The 25,982-nt window shown below is 41.5% G+C and overlaps 1 protein-coding gene across 4 annotated transcripts in view; it reads left to right on the top strand.

The window, feature by feature from the left end:
* Positions 1–25,640, top strand: part of PHF6 (PHD finger protein 6) — a 47,003-nt gene extending 21,363 nt beyond the window's left edge. Inside the window, exons 6-11 of one of the 4 annotated variants that reach the window (XM_084790711.1) lie at positions 8,213–8,382; positions 8,541–8,684; positions 11,183–11,287; positions 14,512–14,645; positions 22,129–22,255; positions 24,132–25,640. In XM_084790711.1, coding sequence (XP_084646837.1) covers positions 8,213–8,382; positions 8,541–8,684; positions 11,183–11,287; positions 14,512–14,645; positions 22,129–22,255 — 680 coding nt within the window. In that variant the 3' untranslated portion in view covers positions 24,132–25,640. Of the gene's footprint in view, positions 1–8,212; positions 8,383–8,540; positions 8,685–11,182; positions 11,288–14,511; positions 14,646–22,128 lie in introns of all 4 variants that reach the window. The other 3 variants (XM_084790710.1, XM_084790712.1, XM_084790713.1) reach the window with 3 other exon arrangements.
* The last annotated feature ends 342 nt before the right edge of the window (positions 25,641–25,982 follow it).

Here is a 25,982-nt window from a genome sequence, read left to right as displayed (position 1 = left end):
TAGCTTCTAAGACTGTTCTCTTAAAAATTAAAATGGATCAAATGCTGATATTCTAAGAAGTTGATTCTTTTGAGACAAGAGTCTCTATTATGTAGCCCAGGCTGTCCTGGAGTTTACTATGGAGACCAGGCTGGCCTTGAACTCACAGAGGTCCACCTGCCTCTCCCTCCCAAAAGTGCTGGGATTAACGGCATGTGCCACAATGCTGGGCTTTGGAAATTGATCATTTTAAAGACGTACCTAGGGGCTGGAGAGAAAGAAGCCTCCTTATAGAGGATCTGAAATGAGTTCCTAACTCCTATGCTGGGCAGCTCCTGGAGTCGGCTGGGCTGGGCTGGTCCTCTGGCCTCTATGGGCACCTGTACTCACATGCACCTACACTTACACCTACACCTACACACACACACACACACACACACACACACACACACACACACCTTAAAATAATGAAATAAATCTTTAGAAAATAGTCTTACCTAATTACTGTTATAAATATTAAAACTGGCTCCCCTTTCTGATATACTTTATTCTCCTAATAGAAAACCATACTATTTTTACACCTGAATTCCACATTAATAAAAATACTTTAAACTGTTAGTTAGAAATAGTCAATCACATGCATTAATGTATCTCTATACTGTATATTCATCATACTTGTATGGTAATTAAGATATTTAAAAGAAATGGTTTAGTAGATATACATGCTAACCATGATTTGGCCATAACATATTTTATACATGTATTGAATTATTATGCTATATTCCATAAATATGAACAATTAAAATAGTGGTTAAATATATATTGAACATTGCATTAGATAAGCAGGCACACATACACATAAGTAAAAATTAATGAATCTTTCTACAGCTTTTTTGTGCTTTTAAAAAAGGAGAGTGGAGGGCCTGGGAGCTGGCTTGAAGATTAAGAGCATTCGATGCTATTGTAGAGGACTTACTTGGCTCCCTTCCTCCCCATCAGGCCCCTCCCATCTGCCTGTGACTCAACTCCAGGAATCCAGTGCCCTCGTTCGGAATGGACTGGATAAACAATAAGAACAAAATAATTTGAGGTTATAAAGTGTGATTGAAAAGCTCATATAGCGTAGTGCACGCCTTTAATCCCCAGCACTTGGGAGTCAGAGGCAGGTGGATCTCTGTGAGTTTGAGGCCTGCCTGGTCTACATGGCAAGTCTAGGACAGCAGAGCTGTTGTTACACAGAGAAACCCTGTCTGGAAAAACTGGGAGGGGGGGGGGATCGCTGTGAGTTCAAGGCCAGTCTTGTCTATAAAGTGAGTCCAGGACAGCCAAGGCTAGCACAGAGAAACTCTGTCTGGAAAAAACCCCCAAAGAAACAAAAAACAAACAAAAGAAAGAAAGAAAAAAAAAAGAAAAGCCCATATATCAATTTTTCTATTTTTCTTCCCTCAATTGTAGAACTGAATCAAAAATGTTTTGTGGAAAGTTGTAAGTAGGGACTGGCAGTTTATCTCAGTGGTAGGTGACTTGCTGGGCATGCTCAATGCTCTGGGTTCTAGCCCAAACACTACATTAAAAAAGAGAGAGCCGTGCTTAGGAAGCTTTCCATTATTCCATTCCTTCAAGATTGTAACAGTGTTTTATGCAGTGCCCTTTTATGATTAGAGTGGCCATCTATGTTAAGAGCTGAGGATTAAGATTCATGACCTGATTAATATAAGTATATGAATATACTTGGACAGGATACTTGAGATAATTAAAGATGATTAATATATACCGATTAACATAGCTGGCTCCCATTTTATTATCTGGCCTTCTAATGCCAATACTACCATCTAGTGGTAGAGAAAAGCCATTGCAGTAAGACTATTTAAAAAGATAATCAACAATTGTGGGGTTTTTTGTTTTGTTTTTAAACATTTATTTCTTTAGGGCTAGAGGGGTGTGTGTGTGTATGTGAGAGAGAGAGGGGGGGGCACAGGGAGGGAGAGAGAGACCAAAACTACTTGTGGGAATTGGTTTTCTCCTTCTGTCATGTGTAATCCAGGATTGAACTCACATCTTTAGCCTTACAGCAGATGCCCCTACTGCCTGAAACCTTTCGAAGACCTGAGTGGAATGATTTTGAGTGCCTTTTGCTAAGTGATAGAGTCCTAATTCTATTTCATACCTATGAACAAATTCAAAGTGGCTTGATTTTGGGTTCATGGTATACTTCTATAGAATGCGAGGCCCTTTTGTTTCCTTGGTATGTACTGTAAGTTTATAGTTACATTCTGGAACTGAAGGTGCAATCTTTCTTTAAAATTTTATTTATGTAATTTATGCTTTTTTTTTTTGGTTTTTCCAGACAGGGTTTCTCTGTGTAGCCTTAGCTGTCCTGGACTCACTTTGTAGACCAGGCTGGCCTTGAACTCACAGCGATCCGCCCGCCTTTGCCTCCCGAGTGCTGGGATTAAAGGCGTGCGCCACCACGCCCGGCAATTTATGCATTTTGAGTATTGTATTTGCATGTGTCCATGTACATGACAGAAGAAGGCATCAGATTCCATTACAGATGGTTATGAGCCACCATGTGTTTGCTGGGAATTGAACATTGGACCTCTAGAAGAGCACACAGCATTCTTAACCACTGGGCCATCATCTCTCCAGCCCAAGGCATAATCTTTTGTTGTTGTTTTGGTTTGGTTTGGTTTCAAAACAGGGTTTCTCTGTGTATACCCTTGGCCGTCCTGGGCTCGCTTTGCCGTAGGCGTACTTTTCTTTTATGTGCCTATGTGTACATCTGTGTACCGCGTGCATGCCTACTGTGCAGGGAGAAGGCCAGAGAGTGGTTCTGGATCCACTGAAGCTGGAGTTCTGGAGAGTTGCAAGCTGCTCTGTGGTCACCGAGAAGAGCAGCCAGTGCTTTGAGCCAGTGAGCCACCTCTCCAGTCCCAGTATTGACAAATTTTCTATTTAGAGAATGCGGCTTTTTAGTCAGAAACAACTTGCATTTGTTCTGATGGGAAACTCGTGCTTTCTGATTGTGATTTATGATGTGGACTTCTAGGATTTCATTTCAGGCGTTCTCTGGGAACTATACTTCTTTGGTCTCTAGAGCGAAGGACTTGATCCCTGTGACAGCTTCTTCAACATTTACCATCTGCAGCTCAGTATTTCTGATACTTAGTAGATGGTAAAGCTGTATTAACCTGTCACATTAGCCTTATACAGCAGGAGCTGTTGTGAAGCATGGAATCCAAGAATAGTTTTTATAATAAAGCAATTTAATTTTCCAATCTTCAGTAAAATATTATTTCATATTAAAGGCCAGAAACACATGTCATCTGTTTTGGAAATAGAACTTGGGAGGTTAATCAGGGTAAGACAGAGGTGTCAGAGGTGACACCAAGGTTTCTGATAAAATTACATCAGTTACTGAATGGTGCTATTTATTTAGGTAGTGGTAGAGTTGGAAGAGGCTATGGAAAGTGTTAATGAGTTAAGCTTTGGAAGGTCAATTTTGAGGTGTATACATGCTATCCATGTAGGGGTATCAGCTAAGTAGATGGGTGGATTAATAGCATTCTTGGTTACTGAATAGATACCTTGGCTAATGATAAAAATTTGCCATCATTGGTCAGTGTATCTCTGACAGTAGAGGAAAAGTTGCCTAAGGAGAAAGTTCAGAAGAGGTGAAGGCCTAAGACTGGGTCTTTAAGAATCGTAATGGTTGAAAGTTGCCTGTAGAACGGCAGCGGGGCCGTGGATAGAGCAGTAGGAGGAACATCAGGTTGGTATTAAAGTTACAGGATCCAAGAAGATAGAGTATAGCTCCAGAAAGAACTAGTGGCTAGTTTTGTTTTTGTTTGTTTGTTTTTGCTTTGTTTTGTTTTTCAAGACAGGGTTTCTCTGTTATCTTGGCTGTCCTGGACTGGCTTTGTAGACCAAGCTGGCCTTTGAACTCATAGCAATCCTCCTGCCTCTGCCTCCCGAGTGCTAGGATTAAAGGTGTGTGCTATGACGCCCGGCCCACTAGTTTTGTTCTTGAGAAAGCACCCACTGGTTTAGAGAATGCATTGGGTAGGGAAGTCGAGATATAAACTGCTTAGAGGAGTCACTTGGAGGCAAAAGGTTGTTAGTCAGTCTCTCATATGTTTGCTTGGTGGGAGCTGAAGGGGGCTTGTTCCCCTAATAGGCTCTTTCCTTATGGTGCTAGAGATTGAGCCCAGGCCTCATGTATGCCATTCAAGTGCTTTATCACTGCCTACACCCCAAGACGTTACTGTTTATAGCAGCTTTTACATTGTTTAGATTTATTTTATATGTATGCATGCTTTACCTGCGTGTGTGTGTGTGTGTGTGTGTTTGTGTGTGTGTGTGTTTTCCACGAAGGCCAGAAGAGGTCTTTGGAGCCCCTGAGTCCTAGCCACTAGACCACCAGGAAGGCATCATTGGAGCCTCTAGAGCTGAAGGTATGGATGGTGTAAACCTCCATGTAGATGCTGCGAATTGAACCCAGGTCCTCAGTGCTCTAAGCCACTGAGCCATCTTTCTAGGCCCTGTTTAGGGCAGTTCTAAGTACATAGCAAAAAGATTGAACATTCAGAGCATCCTTAGCTCTCAACTCAGGGTAGAGCAATGCACTTGCTTCGAAGTGTGCTATAACATTGGTACATCTTTATCACAGAGGGTTCAGTGGTGATAAGAAACGTTCTATGGATTTTCACATGTATGTAATATTGTGTGCCCATCTTTACACACACATATACATACACACATGGTCATATGACTTCTCAATCCTGGATGCAAGAGTAGGGAAAGTGGATTGTTGGTTAAGTTTTGGCATGATGGCACACGCCTTTAATCCCAGCCCTCCCAGAGGCAGAGCCAGAGGCAGAGGCAGGTAGATCTCCCGAGTTGAGGCCAGCCTGGTCTACAGAGCAAGTTTCAGGATAACCAGGGCTACACAGAGAAACCCACCCTGTCTTGATGGTATTATAGCACACACCATTAATCCCAGCACTCAGAGGGCAGAGGCAGGTGGATCTCTGTGTGTTCAAGTCCAGCCTGGTTTACAAGTATCCAGGAAGGACAGCCAGGGCTACACAGAGAAGCCCTGTGTCATAAAACAAAACAATAAAACAAAGAATTGGCAATTGAGCTAGGTATAGTGACTACACCTGTAATAGCAGATCTTGGGAGGCTAAAGAGGGAAGACTGCTAAGAATTGGAAGCTAGCTTAGGCTACAGTGTAAAGCTCAGTCCCAGTAAATCAGAACAAAATATTTGTCAACAAAGAAGGGTGAAAGAGTTTAGGATATTTGTAAGAGTAAAATCTGGGTTACATGGGGAGGATATGAAATCAGGAGAGAAGAAAAAACAAAGGAATGGACTTGGAGGTAAGGATGAAGAACACGGAAACTGCAAATACTTGGGAAACCAAGTATGTATGGTGCTAATGCTGCATAAAGGGATTTCAGAGGTGAAGGCATTTTAGGTGCTAATGATGTATCTGGGTGTGACTTTAGCAGTTGGGTGCTTAGGGAAGACATCATTGGAGTGAGGGAACTGAGTAGCTAGGTGTTTCATGGGATGGCCTACACGGACCGTTGAAATTACCCAGAATGAAGACAGGTTGGAACAAGAGCTGAGTGCTAGGGGGCTGGAGAGATGGCTCAGCGGTTAAGAGCACACTGGCTGTTCTTCCAGAGGTCCTGAGTTCAATTCCCAGCAACCACATGGTGGCTTACAACCATCTATAATGAGATCTGGTGCCCTCTTCTGGCGTGCAGGTGTACATGCAAGCAGAACACTATACATGTAATACATTTTTTAAAACTTAAAAAAAAAAAAAGAGCTGAGTGCTAGAGAAAGCCTGCTGTGTGAGGGAGCGGGATTGGGAGTCTGGAGTTGTTAATCAACAGAAAGGAAGTGAGTGTCACAGCGCCTCTACCCACAGTGTAGTCTGTAGATCAGCAGGATGAGTTACACCCAGGAGTGTCTTAGAAGTGTCTAATCTCAAACCTTATGCTGACGTTCTAAAAAGGACCATTGTTTAACAAGATCCCTGGTGGTTTATATTTAAAGCTTGAGAAGTTATGGCTTACCTAAGTGGTATGGATGGCAAAGATACTTGGATTTTTACAGAGCAATAGAGATCCAATGACTTGATGACACTGGTAGAGTTTTCTTTGATGTCCCTTCTTTGCATCATCTAGTGTGGTAGCTATGTCTGTTATTGACTAGTGTTCTTACAAATAATATCACACAGTCAGGTGTGGTGGCACATACCTGTAATCACAGCACTCAGGGAGGCAGAGACAGGGGGATCTCTGTGAGTTCAAGGCCAGCCTGGTGGTCTATAAAGTGAGTCTAAGACAGCCAAGGCTACACAAAGAAACCTTGTCTTGAAAAACCAAAAAAGAAAAGAAAAGAAAAAATTATATCATACTTTGCTATTCTTTTAAAGATTTTTTTGGAAGCCAAGCACACACCTTTAATCCCAGCACTCAGGAGGCAGAGGCAGGGAGATCATTGTGAGTTCGAGGCTAGCCTGGTCTACAGAGTGAGTCCAGGACAGCCAAGGCTACACAGAGAAACCCTGTCTCGAAAAAACCAAAAAAAAAAAAAAATTTTTTTTTGTTTTTTTACATATATGAGTGCTCTATCTGCATGAACACCTGCATGCCTTAGAGATGGTTGTGAGCTACCATGTGGTTGCTGGGAATCAAACTCGGCCTCCGGAAGAGTAGACTCTTAACTGTTGAGCCATCTCTCTGGCCCCATACTTTGCTATACTTTTTTTCTTTTCTTTTTTCAAGACAGAGTGTCTCTGTGAAGACAGCTCTGGCTGTCCTGGAACTCACTCTATAGACCAGGCTAGCCTCGAACTTACAGAGATCCACCTGCCTCTGACTCCCAAATGCTGGGATTAAAGGCATGTGCCACCACCACTTGGCCTTACTTTGCTATTCTTAATGGGAAGTTTATGCATTAATCATGGGCAAGAATTACCAGAATTAAGTCCTATGTGTTTTGTCATGTTTGTGCTATTTTGAAACAGGGTCTTACTATGTAGCCCAGGCTTGCCTCCATCTCAGCATTCTGCTGCTTTCAGCCTGAGTGCTGGGACCTTTATGTCAGTTCTGGGGATCAAATTTAGGTTGCCAAGCTTGAGCAGTGAGCACCTTTATCCACAAGTCATCTCATATAGTGGGCCTTTAATAAATAAATTATTTTGGGGCTGGAGAGATGGCTCCAAGTTCAATTCTCAGCAACCACATGGTGGCTCACAACCATCTACAATGAGATCTGGTGCCCTCTTCTGCCGTGCAGGTGTACATGCAGGCAGAACACTGTATACATAATAAATAATCCTTTTAAAAAACCAAATATTTATAGTGAATAACTGAGCGGAACACTTGGTTAATGATAGAATTCTTTTCTTACTCATAGAAAAAGTAGTTGTAAGATTTCTAAGTTCAATGAAAGTCTATGCAGCTAACTCACAAAATGGCTTTGTATTGCTTATGTTAGAGCTCCCATTTGTACTTAGGACATGTTTAATTACTTGATCAATTAGTTCAGTCATGGAGCATTTTCAAGATAAAGTTGTTCAGCCTTCATAATGGGTGCAGTATCCACATTGTTCAGCCTTCATAATGGGTGCAGTATCCACATCAATGCAGTGATAGAAGCAGTTCAAGTGTCTGGTAACACTGTTGCCACATGCCTGGGTGGTTGATAAATTCTTGAGGTTGTGCGCAGTGTGACTGAAAAGTGCAATTAGTTTATTATAACTCACCTAATGGTGTTTTAAAGCCATACAGCCGTGCTGGGCATGGTGTCGCAGGCCTTTAATCCCAGCACTTGGGAGGCAGAGGTAGGCAGATCTCGGTGAGTTCGAGGCCAGCCTGGACTACAAGTGTGTCCAGGACAGCCAAGGCTACACAGAGAAACCCTGTCTCACTGGAGGGGAGTGGAGAAGGGGGGAAGGGAAGCCATACAACCAGTATAACAGAGCTCGCTTTTACAGAATTACAGAGGCAAAGGAAACAGAGCTATAATGATTACAATCACAAATCTGGTATTCAGTTATTGGAATGTCGGCTTTCGCTCTGTTGCGTACACCACAGACCCAGCAATGTCCTCATTCCATGCTGATGAAACCATACCTCCTGGAGACTCAGGGAACCTGTGCTGGCCGTTAAGATGGATCCCTCCCTGTAAAGCTTTTTGTTTTCCTTTTAAGCAGCTGATTTAGAAGAAAGTTTGAATGAGCATGAACTGGAGCCCTCCTCTCCAAAGACTAAGAAGAAAAGTCGCAAAGGAAGACCAAGGAAAACCAATCTGAAAGGGCTGGCAGAAGACACCAGATCTACATCCTCCCATGGAACAGATGAGATGGAAAGCAGTTCCTATGTAAGTAGAAAACAAGTGCGTTCTTCCTGTTTGTTGCAGCAGGAAGAGTTTTGTTTTTTTTTTTTTAAACTGTGGCTCCGGAGAAGTGTGATTGTTTGAGGTATTAAATACGCTTTGAATCCATTTCTAAGTGTGTTTCCCCCCTTTTATATTTCCAGCGGGATCGGTCTCCACACAGGAGCAGTCCTAATGACACCAGGCCTAAATGTGGATTTTGCCATGTAGGGGAGGAAGAAAATGAAGCAAGAGGGAAGCTGCATATATTTAACGCCAAGAAAGCAGCTGCGCATTACAAGTGTATGGTAGGCACATGGGTTGTTTGTTTTTACATGTTTTTAAAAAGACATTTAGCTGGTAATTTAATATAGTACTTTTGCTTTAAACATTATTTTAGAGCTTTGCATAGTGAATTGAAGTATTAGTTACTTTCCTCATGACAAAATACCTAAGCAGAACAACATAAAAAAAAGGATGGGTTTGGGCTGGGTGTAGTTGTGCATGCCTTTAATCCCAGCACTGGGGAGGCAGAGACATGCGGTGCTCTGAGTTCCAGGCCAGCCGGAGCTACATAGTTAGACCCTGTCTCAAGAGACAAAAAGAAGGGTTTGTTTAGTTTGGATTATACTGCAAGGGGAAGGTCTGTGGTGATGGGGAATTGGTGGTACTGCAGGAGCAAGAGGCAGCTGGTCAAATTACATCCACAGTCCAGAAGCAGAGGACAAGCTGGGTGTGGTGGTGCATGCCTGTAATTGCAGCACTTGGGAGGCAGAGGCAGGCGGATCACTGTGAGTTCGAGGCCAGCCTGGTCTACAAAGTGAGTCCAGGACAGCCAAGGCTACACAGAGAAACTTTGTCTTGTAAAAAAAAAAAAAGCAGCAGCAACAACAGCAGAGGACACTAAGTGTTGGTGCCTAGCTTCCTTCTCTTTTATTCAGTTTGGGACCCTGGCCCATGAAAAGGTGTCACTTACATTGTGGGCATGTCTCCCCACTAAGGCTAGCCCAGAAATTTATCTGCAAAGTGGTTATAGATGGTGTCAAGTTGACAATAGAAACCATCAAAAGTAATGTGTTATACTCACAGATCTTTTATTTTTGTTTTTGTTTTCTCTTGATAGAGGATTTCTCTGTAGCCTTGAGCTGCCCTGTAACTCTATCAGGCTGGCCTTGAACTCAGAGATATACCTGCCTCTGCCTCCCTAGTGCAGAGATTGAAGGCATGTGCAACTACCGCTGGGCCCAAAATCTTAATATACTTTAGACTTTTTATTATTTTTTTTGGAGGGGGGACAGGGTCTCTCTGTGTAGCCTTGGCTGTCCTAGACTTGCTTTGTAGACCAGGCTGGCCTCGAACTCACAACATTCCACCTGCCTCTGCCTCTCAAGTGCTGGGATTAAAGCCGTGCACCACCATACCTGGCTTACTTCAGACTTTTTAAAAAACAAAATTTGAAGTAATACGAGTTATAGTTACCATATTGAAATAGTCTAATTACTTTATAAGAATTTCATCTTCTACAAAGTGAGTCCAGGACAGCCAGGACTACAAGAGAAACCCTGTCTCAAAAAACCAAAAAAAAAAAGCCGGGCGTGGTGGCGCACGCCTTTAATCCCAGCACTCGGGAGGCAGAGGCAGGCAGATTGCTGTGAGTTCGAGGCCAACCTGGTCTACAAAGTGAGTCCAGGACAGCCAAGGCTGCACAGAGAAACCCTGCCTCAAAAAAACAAAAAACAAAAAACAAAAACAAAAAACAAAAAACCAACCAAACAAAAAAATTTGTTTATCATATAATCATTATAAAAATATTTATGAATGTTTATAAATGTCTTGGGCCTCAATTTATAGGCTAATAAATATCACTGTTATGGTACTTAACACTCTACTGCAGTTATTTATGAATGGATCTGTCCTCATAGACTCAAATTCCTAGGGGAGATTCTGTCTTTATGTCCTTAAATCCTGACCTGATTGATCTTTTGAGCTAGATTGTATTAGATTACTCATCTCACTTATGATTAATTTTGAAAAGTTATTTATATAAGAAGTTGTCACTTAGATGTGAAGTCACAAGCTTTCAAAGACAGCAAGCACTTGGGAAGCTGAAATAGAAAGAGCATCTCAAGTTTGAGTTCAAGGCCAACCTACAGCACATAGTGAGACACTGTCTTAAAAGTCCAAATAAATTGGGCCTGAGAAACGGTCCAGCAGGCAAAGCGTTTGCTGCCCCTAGGACTCATATGCCAGAAAGAGAGAACTGACTCCTGCAAGATCTTTGACCTCCACCCAAATGCAGTTGCACATACAGAAATATATAAGTGTAATAAAACATTTAAGATAATACTACCACTACCCCTGGAAAGCTCCCAAATAAACAAGTTTTGAACTAGAGTGAATACTAGATTTACCCAGAACTTTGTTTTTCAAAATATTTGTCCTAAGTACTCCAAGGAGCAGATTTTAGTTATATATTTGTTTTGGAAATAGAAGATCAGAAAGAATTCCAATCTGTATTGTTGGTTGGAATCTGCCAACTGAAAGAAAAATTTTTCAGTTTTTTCTGGGACTATGAAATGGCAAACAGTGATGGATGGCATTTGTTATTTATAACATTAGTAGTTGGGTTTTCAATTGTTTCCATTTTGATTTATATTGCAGTGAGACACGAAAATATTTAAAATACTTGAGTTGATACTGATTATTTAGGCAAAGAGTCACTGAAATGTAAGGCTCTGTTCCTACACTCTTTGCTCTTTTCTCATGAGAGCTATGCAGTGCTGATGTTCTGTGTTTTTCTTTGTAGCTCTTCTCCTCTGGCACTGTCCAACTCACAACAACATCAAGAGCAGAATTTGGAGATTTTGATATTAAAACTGTACTTCAAGAGATTAAGCGAGGAAAAAGGATGGTCTGTGATTTTTATATTTGTATATATTTGCATTATGCCATTTTGATTGTGCTTTAAACTTAGGGCACCTCTCATATTTATCCAGATAGCAAGAAATTTAATATAAAGCACTTCATAGTTTTAAATGTAACCTGGTCACTGGTGAGCAGCTTTAAGAAGTACAGCCTCAGTGGAATACAACCCTTTTTTCGAGTTTGGTTGTGAACAAGTTTAGACAGGCTGATAACAAATGCTCTTCTTAATGTGATTCATTTGTCAGTTACCAAGTTACCAGTTGTTGCTTATTTTACCTGTACTTTTCATTCTTGTTGTTTAAACTCTTTTAAATATTATTAGTATTTGTTTGTGTGTGTGTTGTGTATGTGTGTATGTGAGTGTGTTTGGAAGCAAGAGTCAGCTGTCAGGTGTCCCGCCCTGTCCCTCCTACTTCTTTGAGACACTTCTTTGAACCTAGAGCTAGGCTAGTGGATGGCAAACCCCAGTGGTCTTCCTGTGCAACGTCATAGGTGCTTCTTTTCCTTTTTTATATTTTATTTTTATGTGTGTGTGTATCTGCCTATGTACACATGTTTATACATGTGCCTATAGAAACCAGAACAGGGCATGAGACTCCCTGCCACTGGAGTAGCAGGAAGTTGTGAGCCACAGTGTGGATGCTTGAGCCAAACTCTGGTCCTCTGCAGGAATGGTATGTGTTCTTTACCACTGAGCCATCTGTCCAGCCCCCTTTGTCTCATTTTCTCTGACTTGTTGAAGAACACAAACTATATTTGTTGCTTTTCGAACATCCTCCATATATATATTTAGATTTAACTTGGGGATTACAGAGGCTGGAGAGATGGCTCAGGGTTAAGAGAATGTGCTAGTCTTTGAGAGGATCTGACTTAGGTTCCCAGCACCCAGATCACAACTCCCTGAAATTCTAGCTCCAGATCCAACACCATATACTAATGTCTGCACATTTCCACACCCAGATACGCACACATATACATAATTAAAAATAAAAGAAATATTTTGAAAAATTAAGTAAGAGGCTGGAGAGATGGCTCAGCGGTTAAGAGCACTTGCCACTCTTCCAGAGAACCCACTTTCAGAAGTTCTTAGCACCCACATGACTCATGCTGTCTGTCACTACGATTCCGGCGCCCACACCCTTTCTGTCCTCTACAGGCACTGCATGCCCGTGGGAAATAGGCAGACATGCAGACGGGATCCTCATCCACATAAAATCAAAGTAGCAAAGGAAAAGATTTTTAAAAATAAAGTACATCGTTTGAAAAATAAGTGACTGGAGAGATGGCTCAGCAGTTAAGAGTACTGGCTGCTCTTCCAGAGGACACACACGGTGCTCAACTGTGTGTAACTCCAGTTCTGAGGGATGTAGGAATTCATGTAGCACACAGACATGCGTATAGTCTAAGCAGTCATAACACAAAACAATTTTTAAGAAGAAATAAACTGGGAATTACGTACAAGGACATGAACATTCAGTTACAACTCTTGGAGCCATGATAATACCACACAGGAAGGAGTAGATCATCCCATGTTTCACATATCAGGCACACAATGGCTGCTCCTGGGTGGCCCAGCCCATCTGTTTGCCCTGTTGTGAAGTTCTCCAATCTTTCACGCAGTAGCTTCAGATGCATGTGGTCCTTGTCCAACTCCATGAGCTTTCTCTGTGGAGCTTCCTGTTTGTTCTTTAGATTCGGGTCATTTGGTTGTTAATTTTGATCACCTTGAAGCTGAAAAGAAATCTTTTCTGCTAAAACATATAGGAAAGTCACCTTGTCCTCTTACGCAGCAACAAGTGCTATGCTGTTTAACAGAAGTCTAAAGGACGTGGGATAAAAGTTCAGTTCTCTTGCTGAACTTGTTGTATGGCTCTGTTAAAGGGTTAGGGTAAGTGCTAAGCAAGCAACCCCCTGCATATACTCTAATAGAAATTAGTCCATCAGCGGGCATGGTGGCGCATCAGTACCTGAAGGTACAGGCGGTTGTAAGCAGCTGGGTGTGGTGACGCACGCCTTTAATCCCAGTACTTGGGAGGCAGAGGCAGGTGGATCGCTGTGAGTTCGAGGCCAGCCGGTCTACAAAGTGAGTCCAGGACAGTCAAGGCTACACAGAGAGACCCTGTCTCGAAAAACCAAAAAAAGAAAATAGTTCATCATGATCCTCCCCCACCACTCCAATAATAAAAGGGCATCTACAGTTGAATAAACTTGCAAGCTATTTACTATGCCCCCTCCTTCCTGGAGAAGGGCTATGAAACATTCTGGAAAGGGAATCTATTTACCTCCGGTTTGTCGGACTTACTGCACTGGGAAACCTCTTTTGCACGGGGCACCTGCTCTCACAGCATTATTTAGGAGATGTTCTGAAATGATCTCAGTGCCATAGGTCTTGCTGCACCATTGTGTAAACATTGTAGCAAGCCTCCTAATGGAGGGATCACTCCTTTTTTTCCTCATTTTTTCCAGTCATAATAGGAAAGGATCTGATTTCAGGAAGGAAAGGCAGCCAAACACTGAACTGGACAATCTTATTCTCTTTGTGCTTGACAAAATCAAGTATCATCTGTATTGACAGTCTGACCTTTCATGGTGTCACAACTTTGATTATATGCTATATAAGTCTAGTTTTAATCAGTGTAGTTTTTCAGTAGAAAATGCCAGTTGTTTTCTTACTAACTTTATTTTTGTTTATGTGTATCTGCTTGTGTACACATATGTATGTGGGTGCCCATGGAATCCAGAAGAAGGCATCAGTACCTGAAGAGACAGGCAGTTTTAACAAGCTGGGCGTGGTGGCATGCATGCCTGTAATCCCAGCACTTGGGAGGCAGAGGCAGGTGGATCATTGTGAGTTCGAGGCCAGCCGGGTCTACAAAGTGAGTCCAGGACAGCCAAGGCTACAGAGAGATCCTGCCTTGAAAAACCAAAAAAATAAATAAACAAAGCCAGGCACTTGTAAGCTGCCTGCAACCTGTGAGTTCCAAGGAGCTGAGTTACAGGCATTTGTGAGCCTTGCAACATGGGGGCTGCGAACTAGATTCTGGTCCTCGGTTAAGAGCGGCAAGTCCTCTTAACTACTGAGTCATCACACCAGCTCCTGAGTGCTCTCTTCTGTGTAAACTGAAGTACTTGGCTAAAAGATGCTTAAATAGAATATATAAGATGGCCCAAACCTCGAAGTTTCTGACTATTCTTTCTCTCTTTGAACAGAAATGTACACTTTGCAGTCAGCCTGGTGCTACTATTGGATGTGAAATTAAAGCCTGTGTTAAAACCTACCATTACCACTGTGGAGTACAAGATAAAGCAAAATACATTGAAAATATGTCACGAGGAATTTACAAGTAAGATAACAATTGTCTGTTTTCTTTAACATGTCAGTAAGTTAGTGCCCTTAAAAAGATAACACAAGGCCAGGCAGTGGTGGCACACACCTGTAATCCCAGCACTTAGGAGGCAGAGGCAGGCGGATCACTGTGAGTTTGAGGCCAGCCAGCCTGGTCTACAAAGCAAGTCCAGGACAGCCACAGCTACACAGGGAAACCCTGTCTTGAAAAACCAAAACAAAAAACAAAAAACAAAGATAACGCAATTTCTTTTTTTTTTTTAATCTCTATTCTTTGATGGTGTTTCAGGCAATTTTAGACTACTGGTCCAATATTGATTAAGGGATGAGAACTACAGTTAACATTTTTTTTCCTGACTGTGTGCCCCTGGTTTAGCATTCATTCATCTGTTAACTGTGTGGTAGGCATTGTACTGGGAGTCGGCCATTCACTAGGGATCAGTCAGTCACAAGACTGTCCTCCTGAAGTTTACAGTTTGCTGGGCTCTCCCAACAACTTTACTTTTAGTTAAGTGGCCAGACAAGTCAGTGTTCAGTTGTAAAGTATATAAATACCTAGAAGTAGTTACAAACAGCTATGATATTGGAGGTGAAAGAACTAAGCTAACCTCTGATAAGAAGTGTTTGCATTTACTTCAAAAATTGCTGGAGCTGAGATGGAAAGGGCAAAGGTAAACATGGCACAGGGGTTCTGGTGTACACAGGGAAAGTATATGCTGTAGCACTGAGACAAATTCTAGGTTTCTTTCTTTCAGTTTACAGCCTGATTGCAGCCCCCTCCCCCCTCTCCTCCCAGTCTCACTCTCACACCCCCTTCCCTACCCTCCCCATCCTCTTATCCTCAGAGAAGGGAAGGCCCCCCCCATGGGTACCAACCCTCCCTAGTATATCGCTTTGCAGCAGGACTAGGTACGCCCTCTCTCACTGAGGCTAGATAAAGCAGCCCAGCTAGGAGAAAGGGATTCAAAGGCAGGCAGCAGAGTCAGAGACAGCCCCTGCTCCCATTCTTAGGGAGCCCACATGATGACCAAGCTGCACATCTGCTGCATCTGTGTAGGGGGCCTAGGTCCAGCCCATGCAAGCTCTTTGGTTGGTGGTTCAGTCTCCGTGACGCCCTCATGGGCCCAGGTTAGTTGACTCTGTAGGTCTTTCTGTGGGGTCCTTGGCATCTCCAGATCCCTCTATCCTTCCTCCCACTCTTCCACAAGACACCACAAGCTCCACACCAAACACTAGGGTTTAAAAAAAAAACTAAGGTCTTACTGTGTAGCCCCTTTTTGCTCCAATTCACACATATATGCCTCCTTAGTTCTGGGATTAAAGTGTATACACCTTTACCATCTTGCCAAGACAACTATGCATAGTCTAAATTATTAACAATTTTCACCCGGATCATCATCACTAGCCTGTTCGCTCATCTTGTCTCCTTGCTTCTGCTCCACCTGGGGTACTCAGATTAAAGTGCTTGTTTGGGGTTTGTAAAGTCCCGCTTTGAATCCTCACACAAGAGTGTGTATCACAAGACGGAGTGTATCTCAAAAGTTTGGACTGCGCATCACTCTTTGTAATGGCTCTTCCACTTACCTGTGTATCTAAAAATTGTTCCATTCTTTCCATCAGGTGGAGCATAATTTGATAGGACTCCCTGAACTTAATGTGCCCTTGAGAGTTGTGAAGCACTAACAATAACTAATACACAGCGAAACCGTTACTTCAGGCTCTCCTGTTTGTAGAAATAGCAGTTGCACATTGAGTCATCAAGTCCTTTGTGTGTCCACATCATATGCTAATGCTGTCAGGCCCCAAGTAGTAGGCAGTGTGAATATTATATAGAGAGCTAACACATAGCAAGAAATGGAAGACTTCTATTTTGTGATATAAGGCATACATTTTTTTTTCCTTTTTGGGTTTTTGAGCCAGGGTCTCCTTGTGGAGCCTTGGCTGTCTTGGACTCACTGTGTAGACCAGGCTGACCTCAAACTCGAGATCCACCTGCCTCTGCCTCCCCAGTGCTGGGGTTAAAGGCGAGTGCCACCATGCCCAGCTATGAAAGGCATATTAACTGTAATGGCGAACCATTCAAGTCAACAAACTGCACCTGTCTCATCAGTGTGTGTCTGTGTGTGTGTGTGTGTGCACGCATTTGTATACAGTCAGTATAAATATAAACATCAAATCCAGCTCTGTAATCTGATGTTTAAAATTGGAAAACAAGTGTTGATTTGATATATTGTAAATTAGTAAAGAACTATCATGTCACCATCTTTCAGGTAAATGGTGAAAGGCCACTTTATAACTTGGAGCGTCATTTTGTTAATCTTAGAGCATTGTGTCAAGGGCACTTTTGCAAAATTAGGAATCATGATAGGGTGTCCAGGAGAAAGCAGCCAGTAGTTTGTTTGGTGTTGAAGTGAAAGAACAGTGGTCCCAATCCAGGGCTGAGGCTTCAGAGTCACCAGACCCAGACTGGGCCTTTTGGGAACTGGCCATGCCTGTGTCCTACCAAAGATGTCTCAATTCAGTAGTTCTGCAATCAGTTGAACTTGATGTGATTCATCGCTAATGGAACAATTAGACTGCACACACATTCATTCCAATTAGGAGGAAGATAGAGGTGCTGACTACCAGCATTACCTGCAGCGTGCTCTGGAGGGTGCTTAGCTCAGCTAGAAAAGAAAGGGGCTGGAGTGCAGCGTAGTGGTAGCACAGTTGACTAGACGTTCAGGAGGCCCCAACTTTCATTCCTAGCACAGGAAGAAAAGCAAATGTGTAATAAATACAACCATTAGTCCTTGTTACTGATACTGTCTTTGAAGAAGACAGAAAGGAATCAAGGCCAAACTCAGGAAAGTTAAGGAAAGCATGATAAGATTGCACAATATGAGATGCCTTTTAAAAGGCAAGTCCAGTACTAATTGGTTTGAAAATGTAAAGAGGGCGAGGTGGTGCACACCTTTAATCCCAGCGCTTGGGAGGCAGAGGCAGGTGGATCTCTGTGAGTTTGAGGCCAGGCTGGTCTACAGAGAGAGTCCAAGACAGCCAAGGCTACACAGAGAAACCCTGTCTCAAGGAAAAAAAAAAGAGAGGGGCTGGAAAGATGGCTCAGAGGTTAAGAGCACTGTCTGCTCTTCCAGAGGTCCTGAGTTCAGTTCCCAGCAACCACATGGTAGCTCACAACCATCTATAATGAGATCTGGTGCACTCTTCTGGCCTGCAGGTATACATGCAGGCAGGGAACTGTATACATAATGAATAAATAAACCTTTTTTTTTTAAGGAAGAAAACAAAGAAAATGTAAAAAATGTAAAGGAAAAGTGTTTCTTTTTCCTCTCCCTATACACTCACACATACACACACACATTCTCTCTCTCTCCCTCCCCCCTCTCTCTGACACACACATACACACTTTACCCAACTTTAAAAACAATTGCATTTTTCTAAGCACTCAAGTAAAGTATATTACATTCCTCAATAGAAGGACTTAGCATTGAAAAATTCGTAGTCGCCTGACGGTGTTGACACACACCTTTAATCCCAGCATTAGGGAGGCAGAGTGAGTTTGTGGCCAGCCTGGTCTACAAAGTGAGTCCAGGACAGCCAAGGCTACACAGAGAAACCCTGTCTCATAAAACTAAAAAGAAAAGAAAAAAATACCTAGTTAGCAAATTACTGTAAAAACCAGTATAATGTTAACCAAATCAAAAAATGTCAGCAATTTTATCTAAGTAGTAATCAGAGCATAATTTCTGTCTGTAATGATTTGGTGTATTGATGTAACAGGGGAAATCTCAGCTTAAACAAAATTGAGAGTTGTTCCTCTCGTAAAAGACTCGCAGAGGAAAGTTGTCAGATGTGGGAGGCAGTTTGGTTACAGTCTGCTTTCCATTTGTTGTATCTGGGGCATTTAACGATTCTTCTCTTTTAATGGGTATGTGCTTTTCTGCTGTATTTGGTTAATCACTTTTTTATTAGTTCCTGTTTTAGACATTTAGATTAACTTTTTAACTGACAGAAAATCATATTTCAAGTCTGGTTTTGGCTTCGTTTGTGGAGTCCTTATTCTTGAGTCCTTATTCTTGATATCTGAACTCATGGTTTAAAAATAATTAATTAAAAAATAATATGGGGCTGGAGAGATGGCTCAGAGGTCAAGAGCACTATCTGCTCTTCCAGAGGTCCTGAGTTCAATACACAACAACCACGTGGTGGCTCACAGCCATCTATAATGTGATCTGGTGCCCTCTTCTGGCCTGCTGGTGTACATGTAGGCAGAGCACTGTATACATGATAAATCAATCAATAAATAAATCTTTAAAAAAAATAATAAACGATGCAGTCCCATGTTCAGTATTTGAAGAGTACAGATTCTGCATAAAGCTGTTAAATGTTTTACAACATGAAGGAAAATAATGACCAAAACTAGGTTGAAAATCTGGGTAAGAGTGGTGAATGCTTGTAATGCGAGCATTCATGATACAGAGGCCGGAGGAGTTGAAGGTCAGCCTCAGCTACAGTGAGTTTGAGGCCATCCTGGGCTATAGAAGACTGTCTCGGTAAAACAGATCAAAAAGTCTTAAATTAAGCATGGCAGGAAACATAGCTACGTATGAATTCTAGGTCTGCCTCAAGGACTGCTTGTTCTCATTGGCTACATAATAAGACCTTGTCTGAAGAAAAAACCCACATAGCTTATATTCAGTTATTATATTACCCCAAGCCCATCTTTGCCTTCTATTCTCAAATGTTAGCTGTAAACCTTGTGAGAAGTGCCTATTTTATCCACTCCTGACCGCAAGAGGGTGCTGTTCCATCTTTGTCAAGTGTCAGAATTACCTAAAACCAGGTTTGATTTAGCCCAGCGTTAATCATCATCTTCCCCCCCTCACTATATGCTAAGTGTATAAAAGGGGTTTGTTGCAGCATTGTGTAATATACTCCAGTCATACTTAGCCCCCTCACTTTCTTCTGTCTTAGTAGTCTCCCCCTTTTTTGTTTTTGTTTTGTTTTCAAGACAGGGTTTCTCTGTGTAGCCTTGGCTGTCCTGGGCTCACTCTGTAGAGCAGGCTGGCCTCGAACTCACAGTGATCCACCTGCCTCTGCCTCCCGAGTGCTGGAATTACAGGCGTGCGCCACCACACCTGTCTCAGTGTCATGGCCTTTTCAACCCCCAGCTTCCATACACCTTTTCTTTGTCTGTGTTATGTTCGCATGAGCGAGTGTGTGTTTCTGGGAATAGAACATGTAGATGCTAGGTAAGTAGTCTACCATCAAGGTATATTCCTAGCTCTTTTGTCTTTTTTTTTAGACTTATTTATTTATTATTATGTATACAGTGCTCTGCTTGCATGTACTCCTGCAAGCCAGAAGAGGGCGCCCTGTCACATTACAGGTGGTTGTGAGCCACCATGTGGTTGCAGGAAATTGAATTCAGGACCTTTGGAAGAGCAGGCAGCACTCTTAACCACTGAACCATCTCTCCAGCCCCCTCTTTTGTCTTTTCTTTCTCTTTCTTCCTGTTGTTTTTTTTTTTTTAAGCCCGGGTCTCACTAGGTTTTCTAGTCAGGCCTTTAACTGGCATTCCTCCTTCTACAACTAATTATGAAAAGCTACCACATCATCATCATCATTATCTTTTTTTGTTTTGTTTTATTTTTTGTTTTTCAAGACAGGGTTACTTTGTGTAGCCTTGGCTGTCCCAGACTCGAATTGTAGACCAGGCTGGCCACGGCCTCTGCCTCCTGAGTGCTGGGATTAGAGGAGTGCACCACCACCACAACCTGGCTTATTACTGGTTTTTTGAGACAAGGTTTTTCTTGTAGTCCTTGCTGTCTTGTCCAGCAAGCCCCAGAGATCCTTCTGTCTTCTACTCTGCCAGGATCTGTGGTTAACAGCATGTGTCTGATGCCCAGCTTGTTACAAGGATGCTGGAACCCAAACCTTGGACCTCATGACTGCACAGTAAATGCTATCTATTCAGGCCTGCCTAATTTTAAAGACACTTTTTATATATTCAACGAATACCTATTTAAGTTGTCTCTTTTTATTTTATTTTTGTTTTTGTTTTTTGAGACAGGGTTTCTCTGTGTAACCTTGGCTGTCCTGGACACTTACTTTGTAGACCAGGCTGGCCTCCCATTCACAGCAATCCACAGGCCTCTTCCTCCCGAGTGCTGCAATTAAAGGTGTGCACCACCATGCCCAGCAATTATTTTTATCTTAAAAACATCATAAATTTCAAATATACAGTGTATCTACCCACATCAAAATTTGCTGGAACAGCACAGTATCAAAAAAAATTCACTCCAGCAACTACTTGCTTGTATTTAAGGCGGAACCTACATGTACAAGGACAAACTCCACCTTGGTTGCTGCTACCTTATTCATATGATTTAAGTACAGCACCATTGGTAGGGAATTGGAAATTGCATGCCTTCACAAGTAGGCAGGGTCAGTTAAGGAGTATCTTGAATGATGACTAAAGCTGACCAAACTCTCATTTGATCCCCATTTTATAAGAAATGGAGTGAGAGAGAACCAAATAAAATGGAGCAAGATAAGACCACAATGTGGTGCAGCTGACAAGCTGTTTCAGTCAATGTGGTGCAGCTGACAAGCTGTTTCAGTCCTGTGTTAAGAAGGTCAATGTGATGAGATGAGAGGAAATTAGGAGGACCAGTATAGAGGAAGAGAGCCTCAGCCAAGTGCAATGCAGGGGAAGCAGCTGGTTCATGAAGGAGTCTAGGGAAGGCATTGGAAGAGCGTGGGGAAGGCTGTGTTGTGAAATATAAACAAAGTAACAGTGTATAGAGAAACAATCTCTCCCCCCCCCCCCCGTGTGTGTATGTATGTATACGCTCATTTGTTGATTAGTGTTCTTCCACCATGTGGGTCCTAGGGATTAAATATAGGCTATCAGGGTTGATGGCAAGTACCTTTAATATATTCTTTGGCCAGAGAGCTGGCTCAGTTGTTAAGAACACTTTTTGCTCTTTGAGAGGATCCAGGGTCCTTTTCTGGCTTTTGGGTGTACATATACACAAAGAAAAAAAGTAAATTTGTTTTTCAAGACAGGGTTTCTCTGTGTAGCCTTGGCTTTGTAGACCAGGCTGGCCTCAAACTCACTGCGATCCACCTGCCTCTGCCTCCCTGAGTGCTGGGATTAAAGGCGTGCGCCACCGTGCCTGGCAAAGTAGATGCTTTTTAAAATTGTATTTCCCAAAGTGTAATTGTAAGTTATGTACATGAAATAAATTTGTGGCATTTGATTAGTTCGTTTCTTTAAGTGAGAGCTGATTTTTTAGGTTTTCTTTTGTGTTAAGATACAGTCTCCAGAGCACCGTTACCTGATGCTCTTTCATGGTGCTAAGTATGAATGAGCAAACCCATATTTTATAAGGAAACCAACCTCCTCTACTAATGATGTAATTACATTCTCATCAACATTAGAAAGGTTTTAAGATGCTTGTCTTTCATCATTGTAGACTATATTGTAAAAACCATAGTGGAAATGATGAGCGAGACGAAGAAGATGAGGAACGAGAGAGTAAAAGCCGGGGGAGAGTGGCGATTGATCAGCAGCTAAGCCAGCAGCAGCTTAATGGAAACTAGGTATGGAAGTTGATTTGGTGAGCTCTGTTGTCAGAAAACCATGCATCCTGAGACAGAATGATGATGTGCGGCAAGAATTGTAATCCTATTGTATCAAGTAATGAGTGTGGTGCCGGAATGCTGAGGATTGTATAGCCCTGCACAGTTGTATTTGTTTTTCTTTAGCTGGTCAGTTTTAGAGCCATAAAAACAAGCTATCTACTTCATCAGTAAATATAGTTAGAATGTGGAATCAATAAGATAGCCTTGCTCCTCAGTAATGTTATGTTGATTATATCACCTTTAAGCATCATATTTTACATTTTTTATCATCTTTTAAACAGGTTCGTGGGACAGAAAGAGTAGAAAACTGAGAATAAGACATCTATAACTCCTATGCTTTTTCCCCCAACTCTTTTCTAAAATAAGAAAGGGTTTGTAACTTTTTACTGCCCGACTCTTAGATCCTTCGTTGAACTGCCTAAAAACACCCTAGTTGTTTTCTGAGCCTTCACTAGATGGCCGAATTTGACATATTGATATTACGTAGCTGTAGTGTGCAGTTTCTGGGAAGCAATCGAAACACTATAAACCCTGTGTATACTGTCAGCAGGTAAAGCAGACATTGAATGAAGTAAGCTATATTGCTGGACTGAACAAAGTTCTACTATTTAGAGTGTTTTAAGTTTGTGTAGTGGATCCATGCTCAAAGGAACCGGAAGCAAGTTATACTTCACCATGTAAGCACGCCTCTGGTAGCAACACCTGGTGATTTCTGGGCTTTGTTTTCATACTCAAGCAATGGAAATCAAAAAGAGAACCTTCTTTTTGTCTTGGCTTCAACAGCACTTCTTAAATGTTTCTTCCAAGAAGCATGCTGAGGCCTTCCTTTGGTCCTTTTTAGAGTTGTTCTCGCTGAGCAGCACGGACTCTGGGCAACTGGTGACGACAAGCTCTGAGCCCCAGTGCGGCTGCCAAAATCCTCTTGACAGTACACCTTTCTGTGCTGGACAAAGAGCTTCTGGCAAAATAATGGAATCTTATCAAGGTCAAAATAACATTTGGCAAGATCAGGTTAAACCTCTTTGAGATTAAAGAGGACTTTGGACATCATGTCTGAAAAGAGTTTCTCTCAAGTGCCCTGTGGTGAGGAATGCTTCACATATTGGCCCAAAGTATGTAAGGAGGTCTTATGTGCTAACAGAGTTTAAAGAGAAAGAGAAAGCATCTTTGTGTAAACAGTATTTATTTTTGATTTTTGTGACCACTATTTTAGAAACGTTATTTAATGCTTTCAGTCATCAGTTTGCTTACATTAGACTAGGCTTTTGTGCCCTGCTTTCTTCTAGGGCTCGGAAGTGTTTTCTTAATCACCAGATTTTTAGAAAGGATTTCCACTGGCATCTGGCTAGTGACACTCTTCCATTCACCTGCTGAAGCACATTTATATATATATTTCTTTATGGCAAAACCAAAAAAGTTTAGTTGTGGTCTGCCTAATACTACCATAGCACCTCAGTATGAAAGGTAGGGATTCTGAGTTCTGAGTTACTAGTTAACCTACCACAATGAATCAGATTTGCAAATAAGAAATAACATACTAACTTGACTGTACATTGATCTATTGTACAGTTGGTAGAGCAGCAGTTTTAAATGTAACAGGTGGAAAATTACACTGTGCTTATTGACTGGGTTTTTAAACTGCTAGTCCCTTAAGATCATGTTTGTTAAGGTGTGTATTTACACATTTACTTAAATCAAGGGACTCAATGCTTGCTTTATTTTAACCATTTTAATTGTTATTTTAGAAGGAAACTAGCTTTAGTAGTGGATTGCCTTGTACGTCTTCTCCTTTTGCTCTTAATATGCCATGATGTGTATGTGATTAATTTTCAAGGTTCATCATGACTTGAAGTGCAAGGACAGATCTCAGTTTGTTTACCAAGCGATGTGACTTTTTCCAAAGGATCTGTACTTTATTTCCTTATAACAGCTTGAAAAACATTATTTTTTAAATCTTTAAATCACTGTGTTTAGGTAATTTTTACATTGTGTGCCATAGAACTTACCCATGGAGAAATAGAGCTCCTTCATTTTTGGACAACTACTGTAATGATTTTTTAAAGAAAAATGGAAGGTGCCAGGGGTAATTATGGCCAGTCAATAATTATATAAAGGACTTCAAATACTATAGCTGTCAGTTGATGGATTTGATATGTAGTAAATGTGTGACTTTGTATGGGTTTCTTCAGTCCTTTCTCTGCCACTAGCAACCAGAAAAGCACTTTACCTTTTGGTTGGTAAGATAGGTGGCTGACTACCTGTTTTTCTCACTGTGGTGTGATTGGCTAAATAACCTTCATTTAAAGCTGAAGTGTAAACTGAAGTCACATTAATAACTCATGTTTGGGTGTAAACTTCCAATATTTTGATTCTTTGTTCCTGTTTTCATTCTATGCTGAGTAAAAGTGCCTTACAATGTAAAAATTGTACAGTACTTACGTTCCCAAGTAGCATCTTCACCATCTGGCTAGTAATCACATTGTGGTATTAATATTTAGATAAATGGACCTCAGCAGTGTATTTACTGTACATCTCTTAAGTCCTTAACTGTAGTTTTAATAAGCATGACATTATTTGGTAAATATATGGCATTTACATCATTTCCAAAAATACTGCCATAACTGTCTAATGCATATTTTAGCCTGAAAATTTGATGCGTCTTTTTTTCTTGTTTTTTTTTCTTTATTTGTTTTGTTCCTTTTTGTCATTATTAATATTAAACTGTGTAATCTTTGCAAGCGTATATTGAAGATTATTCTGGAGCATTTATTGCCTTTACCAGAAATGTTAGTGAGAAATGTTCTTTAGAGTAGAAGGGTGGACTTGAGTTTCTATACTTTAACAAGAGCTCTTCGTTCCGGGGGTGGGGGGGAGGCGGGGGAGAAGTTTGACTTTCATCTCATTGTTTTAAATACCCACGCCTGAAATAAATTTCATTTCAAGGATGAGCAGTTTGGAACTTGAGGTGGTACTCGCTCAGTGCACACTACTCAAGATACTAACGGAATAACATGACCTGTAGATCTGCTATTGAATCGAATCTACGTACTTGAACGAATGTGTGGATCTCAAATATCTCAAAGCAGAAGTGTTGTAGAATGTTGTTGCTTTTTGAAAAAGCACTGAAGTTAGACCAAGGCACAGTTTTGTTTTAACAGACATTTAAGTTAATTGAAAAGATAAGGAATGCGTCATGGGTCAAAAATCAAACATTCCTCACATGTTGTGTATATTTTGTTCCTGTTATTGGCTTTATTTTCAAAATTGTAGTTTGTAGTATTAGTTTCCTTTTGATGGTATTCTTGCATATACTATTCGTTCAATAAATGAGTTCTGAATTTCAGGTCTGTGTGTGTGTCTTTTTTGTAAAAGTGTGTATCAAGGGCCATCCGGTAACAGCAATAGTGCTGTGTCCTTTCTTGCTTTACTTCAAAGTGACAAATACCTAATATGTTTAATAGCATGACAGTAACCAACTAAGGGAGGAAGGCTGGACAGACAGGTAGTTGAGTTGTATGGGTTGAGCAGTATACCCTTAGCCCTGAGTTTAGTCCCCTGGTCTGACAGAACAGGCAGAGCACATACTCAGAATGCAGATGGACTGGAGGGCGTGGTTAAACAAAAATGAATATGATCAGGGTTTCACAATATAAAGATGTCATCATAGAAATGGCGGCCTTTTAAA

Source organism: Acomys minous, assembly GCF_964271855.1.
Source record: "Acomys minous genome assembly, chromosome: 7".
Lineage (NCBI taxonomy): Eukaryota > Metazoa > Chordata > Mammalia > Rodentia > Muridae > Acomys > Acomys minous.
This window is presented reverse-complemented; position numbering and strand designations above follow the sequence as displayed.